Raw genomic sequence first — 15,141 nt, forward strand, 5'->3', positions numbered from 1 at the left:
TTTAGCTTTAGCATAGGGAAAATTGAATAGTATATTTTGAGGCTGGAGTTTTGTAGATATGCTTCTAATTCAGGATTCACCACAGTTCAGCTATGGCAGAACATGTTGGACAGACTCAACAAGTTCTACTGTACTAAAGAATAACAATAGTATTGAGATTACTCATACTACTACTAATGAAGATTATAATAATACTAAAAAAGTACTAATAATAGTGATTAGTGACATTAATTTGTGTTTGATTTTAACATACAATTGGCTTCAGTGAGTTACAATAAACAATATCACTTATACTCAGAATTTTCAAAATAAAACAGTCACACACATTTTCAGCAATATGAATTGGAAATAAACCACATTTTTGAATGTGAATGTCAACATTTGTATTTTAATCATATGAGATATTTCCACACAAATGGAAAATGAAACCTCAGTTGAGTTATTACATTTATTTCTTAGTATTGGCAGCTTGGGACTTTTGTAATAAAGCTGCTGCTAATCTTCATCTTTCAGGTCAGTTTGAGCGGAGGAAGCATAGCGGACCTCAGATCAGTGAAAATCAGAACCACATGGACCTCAGGATCCGCATCCAGGAGAACCCACAGACTGAAGTACCTTCAAAAGATGGTAATTTAAAAAAATCAAATATAAATGAGTTCAACGTAAACTGATGAAAGAGTTTTATTATTCACAAAGGAAAAGTTATCTCTGTCCTAAACATCTGGTTTAAAAAGTCAGTTCTCACAAAACATTGTCCAGGTGATAAAAAAATATTCTGAACCACGTCTTTTGCAATTGCACTGGGTGACGATTGGCCGATCTGACTATGGTTAAGGTCGTGCAACCCCAGTACAAATGTGCAACAATGAGTTAAGTTTTGAAATTAATTCATGTTACACTTTCATACAAAGAACAGTAAATTTGAAACATGTGATGTATTTCAACTATGCTGTAATACGCTGTTACAGTTCAACTGAACCAGCAACTCTACAGTTTCACTTGCTGCTGCTGCTTTCAATAACATGCTTGCCTTTACATATCGTCATATGTCTTGACCTGTTTGACTCATGACTGAATGTCCTGCCACAGAAGCTGCAACTGAACGGTTTCTCTTTCGTATGGATTCTTGTGTGCCTCGTAAGATCCCCCTTTTCTTTAAATCTTTTCCCACAAAGATCACAACCAAATGGTTTCTCTCCTGTATGGACTTTCATGTGCATAGTAACATTCCTCTTCACAACAAATCTCTTCCCACAAACACTGCAACCAAATGGTTTCTCTCCTGTATGAACGGTTATGTGCATAGTAAGACTCCTCCTCGCATTAAATCTCTTCCCACAAATACTGCAACCAAATGGTTTCTCTCCTGTATGAAGTTTTATGTGCATAGTAAGATTCCCCTTTGCATTAAATCTCCTTCCACAAACACTGCAACCAAATGGTTTCTCTCCTGTATGAACTTTCATGTGCCTATTAAGAGTGCTCTTCATATTGAATCTCTTCCCACAAACACTGCACTGTTTCTCTCCTGTATGGACTTTCACGTCCGCTGTGACATGATGCTGTTGGTAGGATTCTTTCCCACCAACATCAGAAACAGATGGTTTCTCTCCTGTATGTGCGTTGGTGTGCCACCTAAGATTCGTCTGTCCCTTAAAGGTTGCTCTGGTTTCCTTCCAATCAATGTCACTGTCTTCAGTCTCGGAGGACTGTGTGACCTGTTCATCTGTGTCTGGTTGAAGATGACCATGTGGATCTAAGTTCCTGTCTGGTTTATATCTTCCACAGTCGTCTCCATCAGCCTCTGTTTCCATCTGCTGAGCTGAGCTGCTGGACGGAGGCTCTGCCTCTCTGCTCTCTTCAGTTCGGCTTGATGAGGCTGTGAAGACTGAGGTTTCTCCTCATCATCTTCAGTCTTCACATGGACAGGAGTGAGTGGGACCTTGGTATCATCAGCCTCCTCCAACCTTTGAAGCTGTTCTCCCTCCTGACTGGTCCGGAGTTCCTCCTGTTCCTCTTTAATGTTTGGGCTCTTTGGTTCCTCCTGATCCAGACGAGGGCTCAACTCAAGGGGAACCTCTTCTTTAATCAGGAACAGATACTGAACATCTGCAGGGAACAATGAAACACACACATTATGGACAATTCATATTAGCTGTGTTTCAAGCGTATGAACTTTCCCCAGGAACCAGGAACCTTTTGAGGAACTGTGCGCGTTTCGACCACAGGAACCAAAGTCTAAATTTAGTTCCGGGGTAATTGATCTACCCCCAAAAAGGTTCCTGGTCAGATGGTTCTACTTTCCAAGGGTTCAGTACCTATACTTGGGTGAACTGACCATTTAAAGTTTACAACACCTGAACATAAATTACCTGTGTCTAACTGTCATGGATGTAACCACGCATCCTTTGGGGGGGTCGCGTCCCCCCCAATACTGGGAAAATACCAATCTGCCCCCCCCCCCCCACAGGTGAAACTCAAAAAATTACAATATCGTGCAAAGGTTCGTTTATTCCAGCAATTAGATTTACAAGGTGAAACTAATGTATGACATAGGTTCATAACATGCAACTCAAGATATTTCAAGCCTTCATTTAATATAATTTTGATGATTATTGCTTACAATTTATGAAAACCTCAAAATGAAAATCTCAAAAAATTAGAATATCACATACAATTAATAGAAAGGGGATTTTAAACAGAGAAATATTGGCCCTCTGAAAGGTTTAATGTTGCATATGTACTTAGTACTTGGTTTGGGCCCCTTTTGCATGAATTACTGCCTCAATGCGGCGTGGCATGGATGCTATCAGCCTGTGGCACTGCTCAGGTGTTATGGAGGACCAGGATGCTTTGCTGTTCGGTCTCATGTCGCTCATCTTTCTCTTGGCAATGCCCCATAAATTCTCTATGGGGTTCAGGTCTGGCGAGTTTGCTGGCCAATCAAGCACCGTTATCTGATGGTTATTTAACCAGGTTTTGGTACTTTTGGCAGTGTGGGCAGGTGCCATATCCTGTTGGAAAATGAAGTCAGTATCTCCATAAAGCTTGTCTGCTGAAGGAACCATGAAGTGTTCTAAAATCTCCTGATAGACAGCTGCGTTGACTCTGGACTCAATAAAGCACAGTGGACCAACACCAGCAGATGACATGGCTAAAGTCCAAAGTCCTCTTTTCCGATGAGAGCAAAATTTGCTCTCATCGGAAAAGAGGACTTTGGACCACTGAGCAACAGACCAGTTCTTTTTGTCTTTAGCCCAGGTAAGACGCTTCTGACGTTTGTTGTTCAGGAGCGGCTTGATAAGAGGAATACGACATTTGAAGCCCATTTGCAGGATCCGTGTGTGTGTGGTGGCTCTTGATGTACTAACTCCAGCCTCGGTCCACTCCTTGTGAAGTTCCCCCACACTTTTGAATGGCCTTTTCCTGACAATCCTCTCCTGACTCCGGTCATCCCTGTGGCTTGTGCACCTTTTTCTTCCACACTTTTCCCTTCCCGCTAACTTTCTATTAATGTGCTTTGATACAGCACTTTGAGAAAATCCAACTTCTTTTGCAATTACCTTTTGAGGCTTTCCCTCCTTGTGGAGGGTGTCAATGATGGTTTCCTGCATAACTGTTGGTCAGCAGTCTTCCCCATGATTGTGAATTCTAGTGAACCAGACTGAGAGACCATTTAAAGACTCAGGAACCCTTCACAGGTGTTTTGGATTAATTAGCTGATGAGCGCGTGACACTTTGAGCCTATAGTATTGAACCTTTTCCAAATATTCTAATTTTCTGAGATTTGGAATTTGGGGTTTTCAAAAACTGTAAGCCATAATCATCAAGATTATAACAAATAAAGCCTTGACCAATCTCACTTTGCATGTACTGAGTTTATCTCACATGTTAGTTTCACATTTGAAGTTGAATTGCTGACTTGAATGAACTTTTGCACAATATTCAAATTTTTTGAGTTTCACCTGTATGTATAAATATGTTAAATATTTCCTCCTTTTATGAACCGTGGCTGTCAACTGACCCGTCTCTTGTTATTTCCGATTTATTTTCAATTTATTTCCGTTTGTTAAGGAAAACAAAGTGTGTGACCACCCCCCTCCCGATTGTACACTTGGTTGCGCCCATGGAACACCGGCTCCGTTTGAAGCGCCGGCTCCGACCGCCACACGGCTGAGGGAGAAATTGGTCCGACGTTGCCCAAAAAGCGGAAAAAGAGGGACAAACTAATTTTTTTTTTAGACAGTAAGAAACTATGGATTTAAAATTTTACGCCTAAAACTGAATGACCAACCGGCTTTGTTGAGTATGACCCGAGGCTGCAGGAGAAGCTCCAGCTGTCTCCTCTGCCGGTCGATCTCCTGTCTGAGGCCCGACGCCTCCTCCTCGTACCCGGCTACGAGTCCGTCCACGGCCGCTAAGATTTCCTGGGAGGCGGCGGCGAGTCTCTCGGTAACAAAACCTCTCAGAACCTCGGACTTAGACATTTTACTGCAACTCTCGCTTCAATCCGCCGCGTTTCCTGGAAAATCTTACTCCCTCCAAGTGACTATTGTATCGCCGCACGGGACTTTTTCGGTTTGGGTACGTGCTTTAATGTCATCCGAGTAGAAACCGCGACCCGCGCTAATCTTTACTTTTCATCTTTCTTCGCGCGGGTCGCAGGTTTCTACTCGGATGACGTTTATGCTCGCACCCAAACCGGAAAGGTTTCATTGGGCTGTATTAAGTGATGCAGCCGTCATTCTATCAGATCAGCCAGACATTTGCCTTATTGCTATGAAACAGCTGTTTTATAATATATTTACCTTGAAACTGACTCCACAAATCATCACCTGTACCTGGGTACTTGACAAATATGCAGTCTTTTTAAAACACCATTTTGTTTTATGTAGAGTGAAATTAGATATTTGAGAAAAATGAGAGGGTCACTAAATTTTACTATTCTTTTACTTTTTGTTTGAACATTCTTGCTAAACTGTACCGTACCTTATGTTGTGAAAATGTCGTCAATATATGGTATCAGCCGATTTCAGCCCTAAATCTAGTGACCAAATTCTTTGAAATAGATATTAACAGAGTGCTAGATTACTCCATAATCCACGTCAGATCACTTGTAACCCTGCTCCTGTCTGATACCAAATACTCAAACACAACACTATGAAAGACTTCCAGAAGTACTTAATAGGATTAGAGCCACATGTGAGAAAAAAGTTGTTTTTTTTTCATTCTGATTTTGATCTAAGAATTTTGAGATTAAATTCAGAATTATGATTTTTTTGAGGAGTAGGGCCACATTATATAAATAAAGCAGCTGCTTCATAGTAGCAATAAAGCAAATCTCTATGGCTGATCTCACAGAAAGATCCTTCCACCACTTCTGCTACAGAAGTGGTTAGGACAAGTAGTGCCTTTTTTACCCTATAAACAGATCTACGGTGCAGAATGAATTCTAGTTGAAATTAAACTTAATATTAAAATGTTCAAAAACCATTTAGCTCAAATCTTTTCCAACCAACATCACAACCAGTGGTGTCTCTCCTGTATGTATGTACCTGATCCTGTCTCTGACATCACTGCTGTCTTTACTGAATGTCAGTGATGATTCTTTTACAGATTTGAAATTTAATTTTGCAAGCAAGCAACAGTGGAGGAAGAAGTATTTTTTATTTTATTAAAAGTAATAGTACCACAATGTAAAAATGATTACAAGTACTACATTTAAATCATCAACTAAATGTAAAAAATCTTCTCCCCTTGATTGGGAAAGCACTTCAACATCCAGCCATCACCCAAAGTCTCAAAGCAATACAACAATATTGTACAGTTACAACTTGTTTCATCAGTAACTGAAATAAATTAAGTCTGAATTTATTTCTCAAACAAAAATACATAAACTCAAACTGTCACAATGACAAAATAATTTAGTATACAGATAGATATGAGCAATAATGAAACCCAGTTAAACAATAAAAGAAAAATACAAACATGTAAGAATGACATAAAACAATACCGTTAACTTGTGATACACTTCCATACAAATTTCACCGGTGAATGTTACCTGTGCTCTGCATTTCAATGATGCTGTGATGAGGTCTTCCAGTTCATTTCAACCAGCAACTATGAAGCTTCAGTTACTGCTGCTGCCCTCAGTAACATACTTGTGTTTACATGTCTTCATATGGTTAACGCTGGTTGAACGATACATAAATTGTTCACCACAAATACTGCAATTCGCAATTGCAATGAACTCTCATGTGAACCTTAAAAAGCCACTGTCTATGAAATCTTTTCCCACAAACATCTCAACCAAATGGTTTCTCTCCTGTATGGACTCTCTGGTGCAACGTAAGTTTGCCCTGTCGCGTATATGTTTTCCCACAAAGACTGCAACTGAATGGTTTCTGTCCTGTATGTACTGTCATGTGTATCTTAAAATGTTGCTGTCGGTTAAATCTTTTCCCACAAACATCACAACCAAATGGTTTCTCTCCTGTATGGACTCTCTGGTGCAGCTTAAGATTATCCGGCCGGTGAAATGTTTTCCCACAAATATCACAACCAAATGGTTTCTCTCCTGTATGGACTATCTGGTGAAACGTAAGTTTACCCTGTCGCGTATATCTTTTCCCACAAAGACTGCAACTGAATGGTTTCCCTCCTGTATGAACTTTCATGTGCCTCGTAAAATTTCTCTCCGCATTAAATCTCTTCCCACAAACATCACAACCAAATGGTTTCTCTCCTGTATGAACTTGCATGTGCCTCGTAAGGGTTGTCTTTTCCTTAAATCTCGTCCCACAAACATCACAACCAAATGGTTTCTCTCCTGTATGAAGTTTTATGTGCCTATTAAGATTCCTCTTCGCATTATATCTCTTCCCACAAACACTGCAACCAAATGGTTTCTCTCCTGTATGGACTTTCACGTCCGCTGTGACATGATGCTGTCGGTAGGAATCTTTCCCACAAACATCAGAAACCAATGGTTTCTCTCCTGTATGGGCGTTCATGTGCCACCTAAGATTCGTCTGTCTCTTAAAGGTTGCTCTGGTTTCCTTCCAATCAATGTCACTGTCTTCAGTCTCGGAGGACTCTGTGGCCTCTTCATCTGTGTCTGGTTGAAGATGACCATGTGGATCTAAGTTCCTGTCTGGTTCAGATCCTCCACAGTCCTCTCCATCAGCCTCTGTTTCCATCTGCTGAGCTGAGCTGCTGGACGGAGGCTCTGCCTCTCTGCTCTCTTCAGTTCGGCTTCGATGAGGCTGTGAAGACTGAGGTTTCTCCTCATCATCTTCATTCTTCACATGGACAGGAGTGAGTGGGACCTTGGCATCATCAGCCTCCTCCAACCTTTGAAGCTGTTCTCCCTCCTGACTGGTCCGGAGTTCCTCCTGTTCCTCTTTAAGAGGTGGGTTCGCTGGTTCCTCCTGATCCAGACGAGGGCTCAACTCAAGGGGAACCTCTTCTTTAATCAGGAACAGATACTGAACATCTGCAGGGAACAATGAAACACACGCATTATGGACAATTCATATTAGCTGTGTTTCAAACATATGGACTTTCCCCAGGAACCAGGAACCTTTTGAGGAACTGTGCGCATTTCGACCACAGGAACCAAGGTCTAAATTTAGTTCCGGGGTAATTGATCTACCCCCAAAAAGGTTCCTGGTCAGGGGGTTGTACTTTCCAAGGGTCCAGTACCTTTACTTGGGTGAACTGACCATTTAAAGTTATAATATATAACTTTTCCACATTAAAATGTCTCAAGGTGACTATACCTGTGTTATATATTTTTTGAGTTGTGATCTTAAATTATCCCCAATATTTCCAGCAATTCTCAAACCAAGACAAATACATGATTTTACTATGGTAAAGCTGTGTCATTTGGTCGCCTGTCATTGATAGCACATCCCCTATATGCATGGGTCGGCCCTGTGGTTGCCTGCCAGAAACTCAAAATTGACTTTTATCTAGCTGTATGCCACAGAAACTTTTTACACGTTGGTTGTTTTCAACTATATATTTTAACCACATGAAGGATTTATGTCATTGGACGTCTGGATCTTATGTTATCAGAAAGAAAAGCTGAGTAAATGTTTGACAGCTCAGTTCCCAGCTGCGTTAGACGTCCGCTGATGTGTACATTGAAATGAGTCGGTAAATCACATTAAAGAAAAAATGATAAACAGCTTTCGTTTGCCAGTTTTAATCCCCTGATCCATTTGTTATGGCGAAGAGGAAACTTCTGCGGATAATTCAGATGCTAGTAAACACCTGTTGAACGTCTGTGTTATAAGTTATTTAAGAGACAAAGGTAAGCCGTTTCAATTATCAGCTTCTCCGACACGTCATGTGTCCACTGAAAAGCATCAGTGAATCACAATTTTTTATTTCAAGTTATTTTTTGGGCATTTTTTTCTGTAATCTGTCCGTCGTACAGCGTCAGTGAAACACTGCCTTTAAATATGAAACTGTTTTATTAATTGTTTTTTACAGTTCTAATGACCAGGTCTATTTGATTTCCAGAACGATGGACACTGAAGGAATCAAAGCTAGGAGAAGATGGCGGTGATGGAGACAACAACTCCCATGAGCCCACACTATTTCATGACATCATCCAACAACATCTTTTGTCATTATTTGAATTGAGAGACACCTAGAGGCTGAAGTTACATACTGTGCGTTTAAAGGACAGAGATGATCTTTCCTTTGTGAATAATAAAACATTGTCCCCAGTTCCCCTTACATTTATTTTAATTCACTTTTTAAATTACCTTTTTTTGAAGGTACTTCGGTCTGTGGGTTCTCCTGGAATCGGATCCTGAGGTCCACGTGGTTCTGAGTTTCACTGATCTGAGGTCCGCTTTGCTTCCTCTGCAAATACTGACCTCTGGAGGAAAAAGACCTGGATTCAAATGTATAAATGTATTGAATCAAGAATCGTTTTTGAATCGAGAATAAATTTTGAATCGAATCTTGAGATTTTCTGAGTCATGCACCCCCAGTATACATGTGGACAAAATAATAATGACAACAAAAGTTAAGTAGGAACCTTGATGGAGTTCTGTTATTCATATCCAGATTCTTGTCGTACTCATCTTCGTTATCCTCTTCATCATGGCGGAGTCTCCTGCTGCACTTCACACCTGAACAAAAAGCAGAAATCAAGTATTTCCACTATATATTGCTGAAAATGTGCGTGACTGTGAGTATTTTATTTTGAAACTATTGAGCAGAGTGAAAAGTGATATTGTTTATTCTAGCTCACTAAAGCAAGTTTAAAAAAAAAATTGAAACAAAGTAACGCGTTTATTCTAGCTGACTGAAACCAATTTCACATAAAAAATTAAACAAGTTAACGTGTCACAATCATTTTTCATCATTATTAGTAGCAGTATCAACAGTATCAATACTATTGTTATTATCTACAATAGTAGAACGTGCTGGTTCTGTCCTACATGTTCTGCCAAAGCTTGACTAGTTGTTAAATCCTGAATTAGAAGCATCTCTGCAAAACTCCATCCTGAAAATTTGCTGTTCAATTTCCCTTTGTTAAAACTAAAGTCTGTATGTGCTGAAGACATGATACAACACCTGAACACAAAACACAGGTGTCTAACCGTACATCTGGCATGCAACATAACCAGAGAGCAGCAACACGTGGGGAAAACAACCATGAATCTGCGGTGATCAACAGCCCGCCACAGCTTCGCGCTGCAGAGCACGATTCACTCAGAAACAGAGGAAACTTTGTGGTTCTTGGATTTAAAACTTTACGCCTAAAACAGAATGACCAACCGGCTTTGTTGAGTATGACCCGAGGCTGCAGGACAACCTCCAGTAGTCTCCTCTGCCGGTCGATCTCCTGTCTGAGGCCCGACGCCTCCTCCTCGTACCCGGCTACGAGTCCGTCCACGGCCGCTAAGATTTCCTGGGAGGCGGCGGCGAGTCTCTCGGTAACAAAACCTCTCAGAACCTCGGACTTAGACATTTTACTGCAACTCTCGCTTCAATCCGCCGCGTTTCGTGCACAATCTTACTTGACTATTGTCCCTCGCAGCACTGCCCATTTCCGGTTTCGGTACGTGCTTTAATGTCATCCGAGTGGAACCCGAGACCTGCGCTAACCGTTACATTTTCTTTTTCTTTCATATTAAAAGCTTCTGTAAACCACCGTCACTGTCTGGTTATGCTGCATGCCGAATTTCCGGTTAGACACCAGTGTTTTGTGTTCAGGTGTTTAACAATGTCTTACTCACGTACAGACTTTAGCTTTAGCATAGGGAAAATTGAATAGCATATTTTGAGGATGGAGTTTTGTAGATATGCTTCTAATTCAGGATTCACCACAGTTCAGCTATGGCAGAACATGTTGGAAAGATTCAACAAGTTCTACTGTACTAAAGAATAACAAAAGTATTGAGATTACTCATACTAATGAAAATTATAATAATACTAAAAAAGTACTAATAATAGTGATTAGTGACATTAATTTGTGTTTGATTTTAACATACAATTGGCTTCAGTGAGTTACAATAGAAAATATAACTCATAATCAGAATTTTCAAAATAAAAGTCACACTGGAAATAAACCACATTTTTGAATGTGAATGTCAACATTTGTATTTTAATCATATGAGATATTTCCACACAAATGGAAAATGAAACCTCAGTTGAGTTATTACATTTATTTCTTAGTATTGGCAGCTTGGGACTTTTGTAATAAAGCTGTTGCTAATCTTCATCTTTCAGGTCAGTTTGAGTGGAGGAAGCACAGCGGACCTCAGATCAGTGAAAATCAGAACCACATGGACCTCAGGATCCGCATCCAGGAGAACCCACAGACCGAAGTACCTTCAAAAGATGGTAATTAAAAAAAATCAAATATAAATGAATTCAATGTAAACTGATGAAAGAGTTTTATTATTCACAAAGGAAAGGTTATCTCTGTCCTAAACATCTGGTTTAAAAAGTCAGTTCACACAAAACATTGTCCAGGTGATAAAAAATTATTCTGAAGCACGTCTTTTGCAATTGCACTGGGTGACGATTGGCCGATCTGACTATGGTTAAGGTCGCGTAACCCCAGTATAAATCTGCAACAAGGAGTTAAGTTTTGAAATTAATTCATGTTACACTTTCATACAAAAAACAGTAAATTTGAAACATGTGATGTATTTCAACTATGCTGTTATATGCTGTTACAGTTCTACTGAACCAGCAACTCTGCAGTTTCACTTACTGCTGCTGCTTTCAATAACATGCTTTTGTTTACATATCCTCATATGTTTTACCCTGTTTGAATCATGATTGAATGTCCTGCCACAGAAGCTGCAACTGAACGGTTTCTCTTTCGTATGAATTCTTGAGTGCTGCATTAACTCCCCCTGTCTTCTAAATCTTTTCCCACAAAAATCACAACAAAATGGTTTCTCTCCAGTATGGACTTTCATGTGCCTCGTAAGATCCCCATTTTCTTTAAATCTCTTCCCACAAACACTGCAACCAAATGGTGTCTCTCCTGTATGGACTTTCATGTGCCTCGTAAGAGCCCCCTTCACCTTAAATTTGTTCCCACAGACACTGCAACCAAATGGTGTCTCTCCTGTATGAACTCTTATGTGCATAGTAAGATTCGCCTTCACAATAAATGTCTTTCCACAAACACTGCAACCAAATGGTTTCTCTCCTGTATGAAGTTTTATGTGCCTAGTAAGATTCCTCCTCGCATTAAACCTCCTCCCACAAACACTGCAACCAAATGGTGTCGCTCTTGTATGAAGTTTTATGTGCCGAGTAAGATACATCTTCGCATTAAATTTCTTTCCACAAACACTGCAACCAAATGGTTTCTCTCTTGTATGAATTTTTATGTGCCTATTAAGATTCCTCTTCACATTAAATCCCTTCCCACAAACACTGCAACCAAATGGTTTCTCTCCTGTATGGACTTTCACGTCCGCTGTGACATGATGCTGTTGGTAGGATTCTTTCCCACAAACTTTAGAAACAAATGGTTTCTCTCCTGTATGGGCGTTCATGTGCCACCTAAGATTCGTCTGTCCCTTAAATCTTGCTTTGGTTTCCTTCCAATCAATGTCACTGTCTTCTGTGTTGGAAGACTCTGATACTTTTTCATCTGTGTCTGGTTGAAGATGACCAAGTGGATCTAAGTTCCTGTCTGGTTTATATCTTCCACAGTCGTCTCCATCAGCCTCTGTTTCCATCTGCTGAGCTGAGCTGCTGGACAGAGGCTCTGACTCTCTGCTCCTTTCAGTTTGGCTTCGATGAGGCTGTGAAGACTGAGGTTTCTCCTCATCATCTTCAGTCTTCACATGGACAGGAGTGAGTGGGACCATGGCACCATCAGCCTCCTCCAACCTTTGAAGCTGTTCTCCCTCCTGACTGGTCCGGAGTTCCTCCTGTTCCTCTTTAAGAGGTGGGTTCTCTGGTTCCTCCTGATCCAGACGAGGGCTCAACTCAAGGGGAACCTCTTCTTTAATCAGGAACAGATACTGAACATCTGCAGGGAACAATGAAACACACACATTATGGACAATTCATATTAGCTGTGTTTCAAACATATGGACTTTCCCCAGGAACCAGGAACCTTTTGAGGAACTGTGCGCGTTTCGACCACAGGAACCAAGGTCTAAATTTAGTTCCGGGGTAATTGATCTACCCCCAAAAAGGTTCCTGGTCAGGGGGTTGTACTTTCCAAGGGTTCAGTACCTTTACTTGGGTGAACTGACCATTTAAAGTTATAATATAAAACTTTTCCACATTAAAATGTCTCAAGATGACTATACCTGTGTTATATGTTTTTTGAGTTGTGATCTTAAATTATCGCCAATATTTCCACCAATTCTCAAACCAAGACAAATACATGATTTTACTATGGTAAAGCTGAGTCATTTGGTCGCCTGGCAATAATAGCACATTCCCTATATGCATGGGTCGGCCCTGTGGTTGCCTGCCAGAAGCTCAAAATTGAATGTGAAACTTTTTTATTAATTGTTTTTTACAGTTCTAATGATCAGGTCTGTTTGATTTCCAGAACTACGGACACTGAAAGAATCAAAACTAGGAGAAGATGACGGTGATGGAGACAACAACTCCCATGAGGCCACACTATTTCATGACGTCATCCAACACCATCTTTTGTCATTATTTGGATTGAGAGACACCTAGAGACAGAAGTTACATACTCGTTTAAAGGACAGAGATGATCTTTCCTGTGTGAATAATAAAACATTGTCCCCAGTTCCCCATACATTTATTTTAATTCACTTTTTAAATTACCTTTTTTTGAAGGTACTTCGGTCTGTAGGTTCTCCTGGAATCGGATCCTGAGGTCCACGTGGTTCTGAGTTTCACTGATCTGAGGTCCGCTTTGCTTCCTCTGCTCTAACTGACCTCTGGAAGACAAAGACCTGGAATCAAATGTATATATGTATTGAATCGAGAATCAATTTTGAATCGAGAATCAATTTTGAATCGAATCTTGAGATTTTCTGAGTCATAAACCACCAGTATACATGTGGACAAAATAATAATGACAACAAAAGTTAAGTAGGAACCTTGATGGAGTTCTGTTATTCATATCCAGATTCTTGTCGTACTCATCTTCGTTATCCTCTTCATCATGGCGGAGTCTCCTGCTGCAATTCACACCTGAACAAAAAGCAGAAATCAATTATTTCCAGTAAATATTGCTGAAAATGTGCGTGACTGTGTGTATTTTATTTTGAAACTATTGAGCAAAAGTGATATTGTTTATTCCAGCTCAATAAAGCCAATCTTACATAAAAATGAAACAAGTTAACGTGTCACAATCATTTTTCATCATTATTAGTAGCAGTATCAACAGTATCAATACTATTGTTATTATCTACAATAGTAGAACGTGCTGGTTCTGTCCTACATGTTCTGCCAAAGCTTGACTAGTTGTTAATTCCTGAAGAAGCATCTCTGCAAAACTCCATCCTGAAAATTTGCTATTCAATTCCCTTTATGTTAAAACTAAAGTCTGTATGTGCTGAAGACATGATACAACACCTGAACATAAAACACCTGCGTCTAACCGCACATCTGGCATGCAACATAACCAGAGAGCAGCAACACGTGGGGAAAACAACCATGAATCTGCGGTGATCAACAGCCCGCCACAGCTTCGCGCTGCAGAGCACGATTCACTCAGAAACAGAGGAAACTTTGTGGTTCTTGGATTTAACATTTTATGCCTAAAACAGAATGACCAACCGGCTTTGTTGAGTATGACCCGAGGCTGCAGGAGAAGCTCCAGCTGTCTCCTCTGCCGGTCGATCTCCTGTCTGAGGCCCGACGCCTCCTCCTCGTACCCGGCTACGAGTCCGTCCACGGCCGCTAAGATTTCCTGGGAGGCGGCGGCGAGTCTCTCGGTAACAAAACCTCTCAGAACCTCGGACTTAGACATTTTACTGCAACTCTCGCTTCAATCCGCCGCGTTTCCTGGAAAATCTTACTTGACTATTGTTCCTCGCAGCGCTGCCCCTTTCCGGTTTCGGTACGTGCTTTAATGTCATCCGAGTGGAAACCGAGACCTGCGCTAACCGTGACATTTTCTTTTTCCTTCATATTAAAAGCTTCTGTAAACGACCGTCACTGTCTGGTTATGCTGCATGCCGAATTTCCGGTTAGACACCAGTGTTTTGTGTTCAGGTGTTTAACAATGTCTTACTCACGTACAGACTTTAGCTTTAGCATAGGGAAAATTGAATAGCATATTTTGAGGATGGAGTTTTGTAGATATGCTTCTAATTCAGGATTCACCACAGTTCAGTTATGGCAGAACATGTTGGAAAGATTCAACAAGTTCTACTGTACTAAAGAATAACAAAAGTATCATACTCATACTACTACTAATTAAGATTATAATAATACTAAAAAAGTACTAATAATAGTGATTAGTGACATTAATTTGTGTTTGATTTTAACATACAATTGGCTTCAGTGAGCTACATCAAACAATATCACTAATGCTCAGAATTTTCAAATTAAAACACCCAGTCACACACATTTTGAGCAATATGAATTGGAAATAATTGATTTCTGCCTTTTGGTCAGGTGTGAAGCGCAGCAGGAGACTCCGCCATGATG

At 40.4% G+C, this 15,141-nt stretch overlaps 2 protein-coding genes across 4 annotated transcripts; both read right to left on the reverse strand.

Moving 5' to 3' along the window:
• Positions 1-5,657: 5,657 nt before the first annotated feature.
• Positions 5,658-10,064, reverse strand: LOC130164287 (zinc finger protein 260-like). The gene is made up of 4 exons (XM_056368925.1): positions 9,802-10,064; positions 9,056-9,149; positions 8,778-8,908; positions 5,658-7,495 (listed from the first exon to the last, which is right to left on the reverse strand). The coding sequence occupies exons 1-4, from the start codon at positions 9,992-9,994 to the stop codon at positions 6,306-6,308; spliced, it is 1,608 nt and encodes a 535-aa protein (XP_056224900.1). The 5' UTR covers positions 9,995-10,064; the 3' UTR covers positions 5,658-6,305.
• Positions 10,065-10,629: 565 nt separating this feature from the next.
• Positions 10,630-14,544, reverse strand: LOC130164282 (zinc finger protein OZF-like). 3 transcript variants are annotated; one of them, XM_056368918.1, is made up of 4 exons: positions 14,266-14,544; positions 13,584-13,677; positions 13,306-13,421; positions 10,630-12,526 (listed from the first exon to the last, which is right to left on the reverse strand). In XM_056368918.1, the coding sequence occupies exons 1-4, from the start codon at positions 14,456-14,458 to the stop codon at positions 11,238-11,240; spliced, it is 1,692 nt and encodes a 563-aa protein (XP_056224893.1). In that variant the 5' UTR covers positions 14,459-14,544; the 3' UTR covers positions 10,630-11,237. The 3 variants fall into 3 exon arrangements, with proteins under 3 accessions (XP_056224893.1, XP_056224892.1, XP_056224894.1); XM_056368917.1 differs by having other exon boundaries at positions 13,306-13,436; XM_056368919.1 differs by lacking the exons at positions 13,306-13,421; positions 13,584-13,677.
• Positions 14,545-15,141: the final 597 nt, after the last annotated feature.

The sequence above is a fragment of the Seriola aureovittata genome, chromosome 23, assembly GCF_021018895.1.
Source record: "Seriola aureovittata isolate HTS-2021-v1 ecotype China chromosome 23, ASM2101889v1, whole genome shotgun sequence".
NCBI classification, from domain to species: domain Eukaryota; kingdom Metazoa; phylum Chordata; class Actinopteri; order Carangiformes; family Carangidae; genus Seriola; species Seriola aureovittata.